At 45.8% G+C, this 15,732-nt stretch overlaps 1 protein-coding gene across 1 annotated transcript; it reads right to left on the bottom strand.

Annotated features, from left to right (window-relative positions):
* Nucleotides 1-713: 713 nt before the first annotated feature.
* Nucleotides 714-15,494, bottom strand: SMPD1 (sphingomyelin phosphodiesterase 1). Its single transcript, XM_069759607.1, has 5 exons — nucleotides 14,485-15,494; nucleotides 14,231-14,402; nucleotides 9,019-9,095; nucleotides 8,577-8,722; nucleotides 714-3,029 (listed from the first exon to the last, which is right to left on the bottom strand). Exons 1-5 carry the CDS (start codon nucleotides 15,354-15,356, stop codon nucleotides 2,635-2,637), a joined length of 1,662 nt encoding a protein of 553 aa, XP_069615708.1. The 5' UTR covers nucleotides 15,357-15,494; the 3' UTR covers nucleotides 714-2,634.
* Between the last annotated feature and the right edge of the window lie 238 nt (nucleotides 15,495-15,732).

The following is a 15,732-nucleotide window of genomic DNA, read 5'->3' as shown; positions in this document are numbered from 1 at the left end:
CTGCATCCTGCACGTGAGCTCCTTCCCTCTCTGCGTCCCGCACGTGAGCTCCTTCCCTCTCTGCGTCCCGCACGTGAGCTCCTTCCCTCTCTGCGTCCCGCACGTGAGCTCCTTCCCTCTCTGCGTCCCGCACGTGAGCTCCTTCCCTCTCTGCGTCCCGCACATTTGCTCCTTCACTCTCTGAAGCACAGTTATGGGGGATCTGAGGATGGCGTACTGTTATGGGGGATCTGATGATGATACACTGTTATGGGGGAATCTGTGGATGATGCACTGTTATGGGGAATATGTGGGTGACACACTGTTATGAGAGATCTGTGGGTGACGTACTGTTATGGGGATCTGAGGATGATGCACTGTTATGGGGGAATTTGTGGATGACGCTGTTATGGGGGATCTATGGACGATGCACTGTTATGGGGATCTGTGGATGATGCACTGTTATGGGGGTTCTGTGCATGATGCACTGTTATGGGGATCTGAGGATAACGCTGTTATGGGGGATCTGTGGACGATGCACTGTTATAGGGGATCTGTGGATGATGCACTGTTATATGGGATCTGTGGATGACGCTGTTATGGGGGATCTATGGATGACGCACTGTTATGGGGATCTGAGGATAACGCTGTTATGGGAATCATGTAAGATGAGGGGACATAATTTATGGTGACACATGGTCGCTGGAGGAACAGATTTTCACACCACACATAAATCTGTTAAAGTCTTTATTTAATTGCTAGAATTTCTGATGATCCGACTGGACAATCGTCTTTAGATCACTCTTTGGGTCACGCTTAGATCGCAGTCACATGATCGGTCATATTTTATCTCTCTTGTCCAGTCATCTCCACGATTATTATTATTTTGGGAAATTAGATATTTGCATTCATTGATTATTGTCACCTCATTGCCGCCCACCTGAAGTCCTCACATGGATCCCTCTGGCTGATCAATGACTGTACATGGTATGATGAGAATAATCAGTGTTAGGGAGAGTTGATGATAAATTAGGAGCAAGGGTCGGCTAGGGCGGAGGACAGGGTAGCAGTCTGTAGAGGTGTAATGCTTGTTGGAGAGGATTGGGAATCTTGGATGATAAGATCATTGTCATGGTATAGGACATGGTTCATGTCCTGCTCTCTCAGGGTTAATATTGCTGGCCTCTCTTTGGATCTGGGAGGGGTATTTATACACACTCCAGACTAGGATTCCCTGTCAGTTATACTTTCGTTTAGTCTGTGTGTCTGACCCCTTGAGTGTGTGCTCGGTGTGCATTGGCTTGTTTTGCTCTCCGTGCTTTACTCTGCATGCTTTGCTCTGTTGGCTTTCTGACCTTTGGCCTCTTTCTGACTACCCTCTGTCTCATCCCTCGATTACCTCATTATCTCCTAATTTTGATCTCGGCACGTTTAATTACTCTCCAGTGTATATTGTCTCCCCTGCATCCCAGTCATCTGGCGTCACCCTCGACCACCTCCTACCCTGTCATATGGTTCAGGTCCTGTTTGCTACTCAGTGAGTTCTCCGCTGCTCTGCTCCTTTGCTGCGGCATGCAGCTCTCCCCACAGCAGTATACCCAGGAGTCCTGACAATTGTGACATCATGACTAGGGTCCTCACGGGCAGGGTCCTCTCTCCTACTGTACCAGTAGTCGTGACTTGTTTTGTTTAAGATTATTGTACTTGTTTTTATTATGTATACCCCTCCTCACATGTAAAGCGCCATGGAATAAATGACACTATAATAGTAAATAATAATAATAGGGTGTGGGGATCTGTGGTGGAGAGCAGGACTCTACAATGACAAGGTGAGGTGTAGGAAGAGAAGCTGCTGCTGGTGGTGGGAGGTGTTGACAGCAGGCTGCGGTCTTGGAGATGGTGCCAACGTGATTTCAGTTTCCAGGGATTGTTGATTTCCTTGTGGGAATAGTGTGTAGAGAGCGGTAAGCAGACTGTGGTTTGTGAGGGCAGGGGGTTAGCTGAAGAGCATTGAGTCTCTTCAGGTGGTGAAAAGGATGAGTTATGTGGTCTTCATGATGAAGGATCTGCTACGAAGTGAGAAGTTGGGGTTTGGGTCACAGATTGGGTGGCATGGTATTAGCTGTTCACTATTTTGGTGGTAAAGTATTGTGATTCTTTTTAGAATAGGGTAATGCTTCCCCCATGAGGGTGTGACCTGTAAACTGTGAGGGTCCTTAAGGATCTGGTTCTTTACACGTGGGGTATGACAAGATGCCAACCACCCTAAGACTCAATCACTCCTTATGAATGTGCAAATGTGTAGCTATGTCTACCCACAGCTCTGGCTGTCCACACGGGTTAGACCTAGTGTTGTCCACAAAGCCTCCAGAGATGCATACAAAGTTTCCAAACATACCCAGGAAGCCACTTGAGATAAGAAGTCTCCTGAGATACCTAGAAAGCCTCCTGAGATACTATAGCCAGTTGTTCTCGGTCATTGCCATGGTTTCCGGGGTTTGCTCCACCCAGAAATTATTATGTTTAGCAATAAATTAATAACACCAATTTCCTTTTGGCATTTTGTGTTCTTCTCCATCAGTGAGGTTCTCGGCGTAGACGTCGAGTCAGCAGACACTGCTCAGTGCATTCCTTGAAAGGGTTTGTGACCAATGATCAGCAAAGAGATTTCCTTCTCTGGGCCGTTTTACCATTAAAGACCAGATCTTTACAGAGCCGAGGATCATTGGATCGTCCAGATCGCAAGACACAGAGAAGGTTCGTCTTACAGGCCTCTTGGCATACCTCACTGACATGTCCCTTGTGATGGAGAAACCAGAAAGTCTGGAAGAGTAGATCATCCTGGAAGAACCTCTGCACCAGCTGGTCCCAGTCAGAAGGATAAGAGGATTTCATGTTGTAGGTGTTGAGTGCGCTGTACAGGAGCGTCCACTGCGGAGTCACGCTCGGCTTCCTGTTGGCCTCAGTCAGGTTCAGTATATAGGTCTCGTGGTCTAATACCACGTGTGAGCTGTGAGGGTACTCACCATCCACCAGGTATACTCGAAATCCTGGAGAAGAAGATAACACATGAGATCCACCACAAAGACAAGAGAGAGAGATAAGACACAAAAAGACAAGAACAATAGAAAAGTATCCATGACCTTCACCTGCAACCTCACCACCAAAATTCCCCTATTGGGTTTGCACTGGTGAAGATGTTGATCAGCGAATCTGCTAAAATCTGGTTTGGCGGGTCCACACAAATGTGGATGGAAAGTGTGATTCGTTGTCGATCAAATTTGCTATAAATCAGATCAAATGTGTCTTATTATTCTCAGAGGTTTCTCCAAACCCCAAAGCACGATCAATGGGGTTAAAGGTAAATTCCCCCCCCCCACTTCCCCGGCCCCCAACTGTCCTGCTGTGCCGCCCCCCTCCGGTCTGGTCTTCAGTCAGCCCAGGTATCTGGCTTTTCGCTAATTATGCTCCGAAATGTCATGACGTTACCCCGCAACATTGGGGTAACGTCATGACGGTGTGGAGGAGCAAAAGATGTCAAGACGTGGCAGCAGTGTGGAGAGGGGCTGTGTGGCTGGACAGGTGGGAGCTGGGGGCAAGGGGGGTATAATAAAAAATGAATAACATATAACCCCATCCCAGCTGTGGAGAATCTCCCAAAATCCAGCGAATCGCCTGAAATTCAAATTCATGTGAATCCACAAATTTTGGGAAATTCTAAGGCTGTGTGCACAAGTTCCAGATTCGGTGTATTTTTTCCTTGCAGTTTTTCTCGATAATCCTGATGGCAGCAAAGTGAATGAGAAACCTGAAGTTTCATTCACACGTGGAGCATGTTTGACTTAATAATCTTATGCCTCAATTCTCTGTGCGTTTTACAGTTGTGTTTCTCCTGCCAAGAGATGCAGAAGTTGTGCTCCACGTGTGCACATAGCCTTAGACTTTGACCTGTTTAGAATGGATCCACTCATCTCAGGTCGATGTTGCCCATGGACCATAACGTCAAGAACACAACCTGCTAGAGCAGCAGTAGGTGTGAGAGCCGGCCGGACCACAGGACTCATCTCCAGTCCAGGGCTGTGTGTCTTTACTGCAAACCCTGACATTGTCTGGTCCATCACCAGGGATTCAAGCTTCAGGAGGCTAATTTGCATATTCCAGGTGCCTTCTGGGAGAAGCGAAGTCTCCCTAAGCTAGAAGATCGTTGGGTACAGCCGGGACCAGCTGCTTCGAAAGCATCACCAAACCAGGGATTCAAGCTTCAGGAGGCTAATTTGCATATTCCAGGTGCCTTCTGGGAGAAGCGAAGTCTCCCTAAGCTAGAAGATCGTTGGGTACAGCCGGGACCAGCTGCTTCGAATTTTTGCCTGTAGGACATTATTGCAAGAGAGCTTGGCTGAGTAGATTACACAAGAAGGAAAACACACAGCAAGTCAGCAGGATCTAGGAGCAACATGGCAGATGTGACAACCTACATGGTGAGCTGCAGCATGTGCTACATGTTCACAGATCGACCAGAAGAAGAATCCAATTTCACCTGTCAGAAGTGTAGACTAGTGGCCCTTTTAGAAGAAAAGGTGCGGGGTCTGGAAGAAAGAATAGCAACTTTGAAACTCATCAAAGAGAATGAAGACTTTCTAGACAGAACAGAAGCATCTCTACTGGTCACAGAAGGTGCAAAAAGTGTCAGAGAACCTCCAAAAGCAGATGAGTGGAAGCATGTGACCAAAAGAAGCAAGAAGACCATGGAGAAATCACCAACCACACAACTGAAGAACCGATATCAAATCTTTGTAGAGGATGAAGATGGCACACCTAAGAATGAAGCAATACCAGCAAGCAAAAAAGAAAAGGGCACACAGCAACAAGTGACAGCAAAAAGTACAGCCAAGAAGCAACGAAGAGTGGTGGTGGTGGGAGACTCACTACTGAGAGGCACCGAAGCAGCCATCTGCAGACCGGACATAACTGCAAGAGAAGTATGCTGCCTTCCAGGTGCGATGATCAAGGATGTGACCGATAGGATACCAAAGCTCTTCAGCTCCAAGGACGTCCACCCATTTCTTCTGATACATGTTGGCACCAATGACACGGCAAGGAAGGACCTACCGACAATCTGCAAGGACTTTGAAGAGTTGGGGAAGAAAGTAAAGGAACTGGATGCACAGGTAGTTTTTTCTTCTATCCTTCCAGTAGACGGGCATGGCACCAGGAGATGGAACAGGATCCTTGATGCAAACAACTGGCTAAGACGATGGTGCAGACAACAAGGATTTGGATTCCTGGACCACGGTGTGAATTACTGGTATGATGGACTCCTCGCCAGAGATGGACTACACCTCAACAAACCTGGGAAACACACATTCGCCAGAAGACTCGCTACACTCATCAGGAGGGCGTTAAACTAGAAGAAGAGGGGACGGGAAGAAAAACATTAGACTCGAACAAAGACGACCCAGGAAAACATACTCAGAAGGGAGGTAAGAACATTTCTAAAACAATCCACAGTGAGGAGATTGGAACAAAACAAAATCCTCTAAACTGCATGCTCGCAAACGCCAGAAGCCTGACAAACAAGATGGAAGAACTAGAAGCAGAAATATCTACAGGTAACTTTGACATAGTGGGAATAACCGAGACATGGTTAGATGAAAGCTATGACTGGGCAGTTAACTTACAGGGTTACAGTCTGTTTAGAAAGGATCGTAAAAATCGGAGAGGAGGAGGGGTTTGTCTCTATGTAAAGTCTTGTCTAAAGTCCACTTTAAGGGAGGATATTAGCGAAGGGAATGAGGATGTCGAGTCCATTTGGGTTGAAATTCATGGAGGGAAAAATGGTAACAAAATTCTCATTGGGGTCTGTTACAAACCCCCAAATATAACAGAAAGCATGGAAAGTCTACTTCTAAAGCAGATAGATGAAGCTGCAACCCATAATGAGGTCCTGGTTATGGGGGACTTTAACTACCCGGATATTAACTGGGAAACAGAAACCTGTGAAACCCATAAAGGCAACAGGTTTCTGCTAATAACCAAGAAAAATTATCTTTCACAATTGGTGCAGAATCCAACCAGAGGAGCAGCACTTTTAGACCTAATACTATCTAATAGACCTGACAGAATAACAAATCTGCAGGTGGTTGGGCATTTAGGAAATAGCGACCACAATATTGTGCAGTTTCACCTGTCTTTCACTAGGGGGACTTGTCAGGGAGTCACAAAAACATTGAACTTTAGGAAGGCAAAGTTTGAACAGCTTAGAGATGCCCTTAATCTGGTAGACTGGGACAATATCCTCAGAAATGAGAATACAGATAATAAATGGGAAATGTTTAAGAACATCCTAAATAGGCAGTGTAAGCGGTTTATACCTTGTGGGAATAAAAGGACTAGAAATAGGAAAAACCCAATGTGGCTAAACAAAGAAGTAAGACAGGCAATTAACAGTAAAAAGAAAGCATTTGCACTACTAAAGCAGGATGGCACCATTCAAGCTCTAAAAAACTATAGGGAGAAAAATACTTTATCTAAAAAACTAATTAAAGCTGCCAAAAAGGAAACAGAGAAGCACATTGCTAAGGAGAGTAAAACTAATCCCAAACTGTTCTTCAACTATATCAATAGTAAAAGAATAAAAACTGAAAATGTAGGCCCCTTAAAAAATAGTGAGGAAAGAATGGTTGTAGATGACGAGGAAAAAGCTAACATATTAAACACCTTCTTCTCCACGGTATTCACGGTGGAAAATGAAATGCTAGGTGAAATCCCAAGAAACAATGAAAACCCTATATTAAGGGTCACCAATCTAACCCAAGAAGAGGTGCGAAACCGGCTAAATAAGATTAAAATAGATAAATCTCCGGGTCCGGATGGCATACACCCACGAGTACTAAGAGAACTAAGTAATGTAATAGATAAACCATTATTTCTTATTTTTAGTGACTCTATAGCGACAGGGTCTGTTCCGCAGGACTGGCGCATAGCAAATGTGGTGCCAATATTCAAAAAGGGCTCTAAAAGTGAACCTGGAAATTATAGGCCAGTAAGTCTAACCTCTATTGTTGGTAAAATATTTGAAAGGTTTCTGAGGGATGTTATTCTGGATTATCTCAATGAGAATAACTGTTTAACTCCATATCAGCATGGGTTTATGAGAAATCGCTCCTGTCAAACCAATCTAATCAGTTTTTATGAAGAGGTAAGCTATAGACTGGACCACGGTGAGTCATTGGACGTGGTATATCTCGATTTTTCCAAAGCGTTTGATACCGTGCCGCACAAGAGGTTGGTACACAAAATGAGAATGCTTGGTCTGGGGGAAAATGTGTGTAAATGGGTTAGTAACTGGCTTAGTGATAGAAAGCAGAGGGTGGTGATAAATGGTATAGTCTCTAACTGGGTCGCTGTGACCAGTGGGGTACCGCAGGGGTCAGTATTGGGACCTGTTCTCTTCAACATATTCATTAATGATCTGGTAGAAGGTTTACACAGTAAAATATCGATATTTGCAGATGATACAAAACTATGTAAAGCAGTTAATACAAGAGAAGATAGTATTCTGCTACAGATGGATCTGGATAAGTTGGAAACTTGGGCTGAAAGGTGGCAGATGAGGTTTAACAATGATAAATGTAAGGTTATACACATGGGAAGAGGGAATCAATATCACCATTACACACTGAACGGGAAACCACTGGGTAAATCTGACAGGGAGAAGGACTTGGGGATCCTAGTTAATGATAAACTTACCTGGAGCAGCCAGTGCCAGGCAGCAGCTGCCAAGGCAAACAGGATCATGGGGTGCATTAAAAGAGGTCTGGATACACATGATGAGAGCATTATACTGCCTCTGTACAAATCCCTAGTTAGACCGCACATGGAGTACTGTGTCCAGTTTTGGGCACCGGTGCTCAGGAAGGATATAATGGAACTAGAGAGAGTACAAAGGAGGGCAACAAAATTAATAAAGGGGATGGGAGAACTACAATACCCAGATAGATTAGCGAAATTAGGATTATTTAGTCTAGAAAAAAGACGACTGAGGGGCGATCTAATAACCATGTATAAGTATATAAGGGGACAATACAAATATCTCGCTGAGGATCTGTTTATACCAAGGAAGGTGACGGGCACAAGGGGGCATTCTTTGCGTCTGGAGGAGAGAAGGTTTTTCCACCAACATAGAAGAGGATTCTTTACTGTTAGGGCAGTGAGAATCTGGAATTGCTTGCCTGAGGAGGTGGTGATGGCGAACTCAGTCGAGGGGTTCAAGAGAGGCCTGGATGTCTTCCTGGAGCAGAACAATATTGTATCATACAATTATTAGGTTCTGTAGAAGGACGTAGATCTGGGTATTTATTATGATGGAATATAGGCTGAACTGGATGGACATATGTCTTTTTTCGGCCTTACTAACTATGTTACTATGTTACTATGTTACCACTTACAAAAATGTGACCTATAGCAATTATACCCCGAGACCTGTCCACCCATGACACCTCTGGTGACCCAATAATGTGTCGTGTTATTTATTGGTGCGGACCCACAGGGGGCATAACACCTAAACACTTTCTAAGAAATACAGGGGTGGAGGTTACCTGGGTTCAGGTTGATGAAGGTGGTGACGCTTGGTGCAATGAAGGCCACGGACAGCGGCCGGGACAAGGTCTCCTCATCGTAGAAGATCTCAAACTCATCCAGGTGAGTGTGTCCAAAGAACTGTGCAGCAATGGAGGCCTCGTACCTGTGGAAGGAGAAAGGGGAAAACTACTAAACAAATCTTCTGAAGGCAGAAATACTGCAGAAATGTCATGATCAGAGGAAGCCACAGGACCACGTGAGATAAGACACGAGGAAAGTGACAGTAAGACAATGTACAGCAAAGGATGTAAGCAGGGGCGGTACAGGGAGCCGTAAGCCCATCACACTTGTCCATACCGTTACCTGCCCCGGTATGGACCAGTGACATCTGCCGCAGGAGCACGTGGAGATCATCTCGCCACAATCCCAGGTATCAGATCGGAGGATGGCCGGGCTCACCTGTTCACAATCCGGTAATAATTCCAGCTCCAGCTCTTCAGGCAGATTCCAGGGGGGATGTGACCGATGATGTGAACCTAGGAGTAACGATTAGAAGGATAAGACCTCGCCACACCGACCCACAGAGCTGACACTGTACACTGATCTTGGAACCTTCACTTTCCTCCATTTTGAGCACATGTCGACTTTCCAGCCCCCTGACTAAGCCAATACAAAAAGGTTTATCAGTTTGCACATCATTATATTACAACCACAGGTCCAATAATGTCTGACCAGTGACCACTGTAAAATGTGCAGAAAACCAGAACGTGATGATCAGGAAACCTCTTCTCTCCATATTTCATCACACGGACCAGAGAACAGATCAAAAGTTGAATGTTGGACATTTTTCCATTTCATTAGAAAAAAATGTTGTCATGTTGAAGGTGATTGTTTCAGCTCCTTCTGCTTGGTGTTGATGCCGAGAGGTTCACAGACATGGCAGTGGCTTCAGTCTGATCAGAATGATGACTAAGACCCTCATGTTCAGCCCTGTAGACCTCTGCAGTAATAGGTGAATGTATAAGGTTTGGATGTGCGGCCGGGGGCTTTTTCTACAGCTATGGAACACATCTGAGAACAATTGTGATTCGGCAATGGTGGACATCGCCCCGTGTCCCCTCGTCTTATTCTTACACCAGCCTGTAAATGTTGGTAAAGTGCAGAGACAATTGCTGAAGTTTTAGGAGAGGAACATTGTCCCCTTCTTGTATGATGTCAGATTCTCGATGCTCCACAATTTTAGGTCTTTCAGATTTTTGTTTCATAATATTTTCTATTGGTGAAAGGTCCAGACTGCAGGAGGCGGGTTCATCCCCTGGGACTCATCTTCTGCTAAGGAAGGATGAAAGCCTCGTATGGAGGTAGTATGTGTTTTACCATTGTCCTTCTGAAATATACAAGGTCTTCTCTCACATAGATGTCTGGATGGAGCAGATGTTCTATAACCTTTGTAAAATGGTCAGCATTGATGGCGCTTCTCATGTGTGAGCTGCCCCTGCTATAGGCACTAATGCCCCCATATAGAGATGTTAACTGTGAGCTGATAACAAGCTGGATGGTCCCTCTCCTCAATAACAAGCTGGATGGTCCCTTTCCTCGAAAACAAGCTGGATGGTCCCTCTATCTGATGACAAGCTGGATGGTCCCTCTCCCCATAACAAGCTGGATGGTCCCTTTCCCCAATGACAAGCTGGATGCTCTGTCTCCATGTTGACAAGCAAAATGGTTCCTCTCTTCCTTTAGAAGATGGATGGTCCCTCTCCTCACTGACAAGCTGGATGGTTCCTCTCTTCCAATATAAGATGGATGGTCCCTCTACTCGATAACAAGCTGGGTGGTCCCTCTCTTCTATTAGAAGATGGATGGTCCCTCTACTCGATAACAAGCTGGATGGTCCCTCTCTTCTATTAGAAGATGGATGGTCCCTCTATTCAATAACAAGCTGGATGACCCCTCTCTGCCATTTGAATCCTCGATAACAAGCTGGATGGTCCCTCTCTTCCATTAGAAGGTGGATGGTCCCTCTCCTCGATAACAATCTGGATGGCCCCTTTTCTCCAGAGTTCATAGAACATGGCATCATAATAAATGAGCTTAGGCCCAGAGAAGATGGCTGCATTTCTGTATTGTGACATTTGGCTTCTTATTTACATGACAGAGCTGTCACTTACTGTAAAGAAACGGGGTCAGTGGGTGCTCTCGTCCGCTGGCCCGGCTGTCTTTAGCAAGACTGCATGGACCAGGGCTCATACCAATGAACGCCCGCTCTATATCCCGGTGGGCAATACACTACACAGACAACACAGGTTTAAGGTAAAACAGTGCGGCAATACTTTATTGAACCACAACACACAATAGCAAACAGAACGATCTCAGCAATTACCCCAACATAGTGCACATGTCAGGGTCTTACTCTTCCGTTGTCTCGCCGGGATAATGGTAGATGTTATATTAGAGCTCCCAGGGTCGCTATTCCACCTGTGATACACACAGAGAGAAGAGGTAATGACAAGCGTAGGGAGATGACCAAGAACTGTCCATAGAGTCCATACAAGGTCCAAAGCCAGTTGACACGAGAGTCACCACCTGGCTTATCTGACCATCTCCATGGAACCAGGCGACCAGTGGGTCCCAAACCTGGCTTTCTCCAAACATATCCATGGTTCAGAGATGGTCACTGGATCAGATCTGTGTCCTTCCAACCGGAGCTGAAAACTCCTAGGTTGTTTCCTATAGAATCATAGATCAGTGTCCCTCATGATGGTGCCATGATGAATTGGCTGCAGTCCTTTCTTCTGTCTGTAGTGTGGTTTGCAGAATGTCTGGCTGGTAGCTCTGTGTTACTTCAGTCTCCCAGGATGTGATCTCTGAGTGTTTTTATACCCAAGGCATGTAAGCTATTTTTAGAATTACCCAGGGTCCTTCAGTCCAACATCAAGATAAACACTGGTGATGGGATTAAGTAGCACTATTAGCATATCAGCACACATCAATAAACAAAGCTTAACACACCCAATGTAGAGTCACTATTACAGACTGAGGGTATGTGCACACGTCAGGATTTCTTGCAGAAATTTTCCTGACAAAAACCGGACATTTCTGCCAGAAATCCGCATGCGTTTTTACCGCGATTTTGACGCGTTTTTGTCACGTTTTTGTGCGTTTTTTACCAAATGCATAGAATTGCGGGAAAAACGCAGAAAATCCGCAAAAGTAATGAACATGCTCATTTTTTTACCGCGATGCGTTTTTTTCGCAGAAAAAAACGCATCCATGTGCACAAAACATGCAGAATGCATTCTAAATGATAGAATGCATAATGTATGCGTTTTTAAAGCGTTTTTAGCGCGTTTTATGGCCTTAGGGTATGTGCACACGTCAGGATTTCTTGCAGAAATTTTCCTGACAAAAACCGGACATTTCTGCCAGAAATCCGCATGCGTTTTTACCGCGATTTTGACGCGTTTTTGTGCGTTTTTTCCCAAATGCATAGAATTGCGGGAAAAACGCAGAAAATCCGCAAAAATAATGAACATGCTCATTTTTTTACCGCGATGCGTTTTTTTCGCAGAAAAAAACGCATCCATGTGCACAAAACATGCAGAATGCATTCTAAATGATAGAATGCATAATGTATGCGTTTTTAAAGCGTTTTTAGCGCGTTTTATGGCCTTAGGGTATGTGCACACGTCAGGATTTCTTGCAGAAATTTCCTGAAGAAAACCAGAAATTTTATGCAAGAAATCCGCATTTTTTTTTTTGCGTTTTTTCCCCGTTTTTTTCGCGTTTTTTTTAGCATTTTGCAAGCGAAATTAGCTTGCAGAATGCTAAAGTTTTCCAAGCGATCTGTAGCATCGCTTGGAAAACTGACTGACAGGTTGGTCACACTTGTCAAACATAGTGTTTGACAAGTGTGACCAACTTTTTACTATAGATGCAGCCTATGCCGCATCTATAGTAAAAGATAGAATGTTTAAAAATAATAAAAAAAATAAAAAAAATTGTTATACTCACCTGCAAACAGCCGATCTCCTCAGCGGCGTCCATTCCTATAGATGGTGTGTGTGTGCAGGACCTTCCATGACGTCGCGGTCACGTGAGCGGTCACGCGACCAATCACAAGACGGCGACGTCATCGCAGGTCCTTCACACACACCATCTATAGGAACGGAAGCGGCAGCATGCTCCGATGAGAGGCGGGAGGACTCCGGGACCATCAGAGGGTGAGTATATCACTATTTTTTATTTTAATTCTTTTTTTTTACCAATTATATGGTGCCCAGTCCGTGGAGGAAAGTCTCCTCTCCTCCACCCTGGGTACCAACCACACATAATCTGCTTACTTCCCGCATGGTGTGCACAGCCCCATGCGGAAAGTAAGCAGATCAAAGCATTCCTAGATGTGCGGAATCCCCGCAATTTCGCAAATTTAATGAACATGTTGCTTTTTTTTCTGCAATGCGATTTTTTCGCGGAAAAAAAAGCAACATTTGCACAAGAAATGCGGAATACACTTTAAATAATAGGAGGCATATGTAAGCGTTTTTTTCACGTTTTTATCACGTTTTCATAGCGAAAAAACGGGAAAAAAACGCAAAAAATACTGAACGTGTGCACATGGCCTAACACAGTATGTTAGATAGTATATCAGTTGGTAAGTCTGTCTCCTTGACCCAACAGACAAACAGTTAAATTCACAAGGCAATATACAGATAAAACGCCAGTTCTTTTGGTTTGCAAAAACATGGTTGTCTGGGAAATTAAGATGCAATCTGCTTTCTTCACACTTACATTTGTGGATTACACGGTGATATGTGATCACATTGATTTCTGGATTGTGCCTGAACCCATGCAGGAATTCATGCCTGTATTTAGTACGGTGAGATCTGAGGGACCAGCGATCATAAGCTTCCAATAAAGCGTCAGCCTCATCCCTCGTGCACACGGATTTCTCCAGAATCTCTGATAATATGTGCTTTAGATGGAGGATATTCAAAGTCTTTGTACTTTTATGGTGAGGAATATTTTTCTGAAGTTGTTCCATAGATTTTCTATGCAGCTGTTCCCAGATTGGTGACCTCTGATCATGTTTGCTTCAGAGAGACTCTGCCTCTCTCATATGCTCATCTTATCTTGACATGTGGCTTAGTTGAACATTTACCCTCCAGCTATTTGCCATTGGTCCCACTTACTTTTCCAGCCTTTTGTTATCTAGGTCACGATCTTTCTGAGATTTGCCATCAATCTTTAAATGAGCGAATTCAAATGAAAAGGAGAAATGTTTGATCTGTTCTGTGGGATGAAGCTTCACTGAAGAGCAACCACTGATTCCCGACTCTTTCTGTTGTCTTCTGATCTGGGGGATGGGGCGTATATGGGAACCATATGCCATTGTTCTGATGGTCCTCTAGTGTGGGCACTGTATAGCAACTAGTGATGAGCCAATCTGCCCAATTTCCAATGTAATAGCTCACCGTTGGCCAGGAGATTCAACTACTGTATCTGTAGTTTCACTATGTAGGGGGCACAACGTGGCACTGTTATTTCAATACTTTGTTGTGGCCATATTATGTGAGATTTCATCAGTTGCATGGGCACAGGATTACAGAACTATCTAGGAGAACTATCTGGCACTATTTGGTGTCACCTATCATTTCTGTACTGCCCTCACCTTCTCGTGGTTGTTCTCCGCCTCTTGCAGGACCCCAACCAGCCACTGCAGCTGCCCTGCGGGGTCTGTGTAGTTGACCATAAGCCAGAAGTTCTCGGTGGCACAGAAGTTCATGTTAAGTGACACCAGACGTAAGCCAGGTGCGATCCTCGTCGTGTAAAATCCAGAGGTCCTGTAAGAGTGGGAGGCAAAGGTGTGGGAATAAGTACGGACAATATGTATGGGGGATGATGAGTGAAGGTGGATGGTCTCACCTGAGCGTCTCCAGCGAAGACGTCGGCAGCCATCCTTCCCATTCCTGTGCCATGGCGTCATAGAGCCAGTGAGACGACAGGTTTCCATAAACAGAGGGTGGTGGGAAGCTGTTGACTGGGGCACTTTCATGGTTGCCCACAGCTGGGTACACGGGTACTGGCCCCAGATATTTCCTAATGAGGCCAGTAATGGTCCGCAGAGCATTCAGCTGCTGTGCCCGGGTCTGCTCCCACACATTGTGAGCCGGGATGTCACCTGTCCAGTACACCCGGTCGAACGGGCCATTGCTGGCAACATGTTGGAGAAGAGACTCAATGGTGTGCAGAGGAAGGTCGCAAGTGCTGTACTCCCCCCAGTAACCGGCGGGGTTGTGACCATCTGATGATGACTGGTTGCGACAGCACAGTGGCTCCTTGCAAGTAGCGGTGGCCCCAGGAGAATAGCTGTGGTCCCAATGTATGTCAGTGAGAAACAGCACTCTGGAGACAGGGGACCCTGGTGGAGGTGGCACAGGAGGGTGCAGCGGAGGTTTGGGCACAGGTGGAAGGGTAATATTCCAGTCTGACCCAATGTCCCAGTGTCCACACTCTTCGCCCAGAAGAAGCCCACAGACCTCTGAGGGGCGCAGCACTGACATCACCCAGGCAGTAATAACGTCCTGCTTAAACAGCTGCACCGCCTGCTGGCAAATATCGGGCTCCGCGAGATGCAGAGTCTTACACACCTTCACGGCCACCTCAGCCACTAGATCCATGTTACTCTCCACCTGCAAACATACAAGAGCGGTAATCACAATGATGGAGCATAAGCCCAAGACAGGTGCATTCTGCTGACCCAGACATGCAGAGGAGGGGGAACAAAGAGTCTCCATGGAAGAGGACAGGGGGGTCTGGAGGAGGAAGAGGCCAGGGAGGTCCGGAGGATGAGGAAGAGGTCAGAGGGGTCCAGAGGATGAGGACAGAGGAGTCCAGATGAGGAAGAGGCCAGAGGGGTTCGGAGGATGAGGAGGAAGAGGTCAGAGGAGTCCGGAGGATGAGGAGGAAGAGGTCAGAGGGGTCAGAAGAAAGAGGCCAGAGGGGTCCGGAGGATGAGGAAGGAGAGGACAGAGGGGTCCAGAGGATGAGGACAGAGGAGTCCGGAGGAAGATGGAGGGGTCCAGCAGAGGAGGATGACAGTGGGGTCCGGAGGATGAGGACGGAGAGGACAGAGTGGTCCAGAGGATAAGGAGGAAGAGGCCAGGCGGGGTC

The sequence above is a fragment of the Ranitomeya imitator genome, chromosome 3 (genome assembly GCF_032444005.1).
Source record: "Ranitomeya imitator isolate aRanImi1 chromosome 3, aRanImi1.pri, whole genome shotgun sequence".
NCBI lineage: Eukaryota > Metazoa > Chordata > Amphibia > Anura > Dendrobatidae > Ranitomeya > Ranitomeya imitator.
This window is presented reverse-complemented; position numbering and strand designations above follow the sequence as displayed.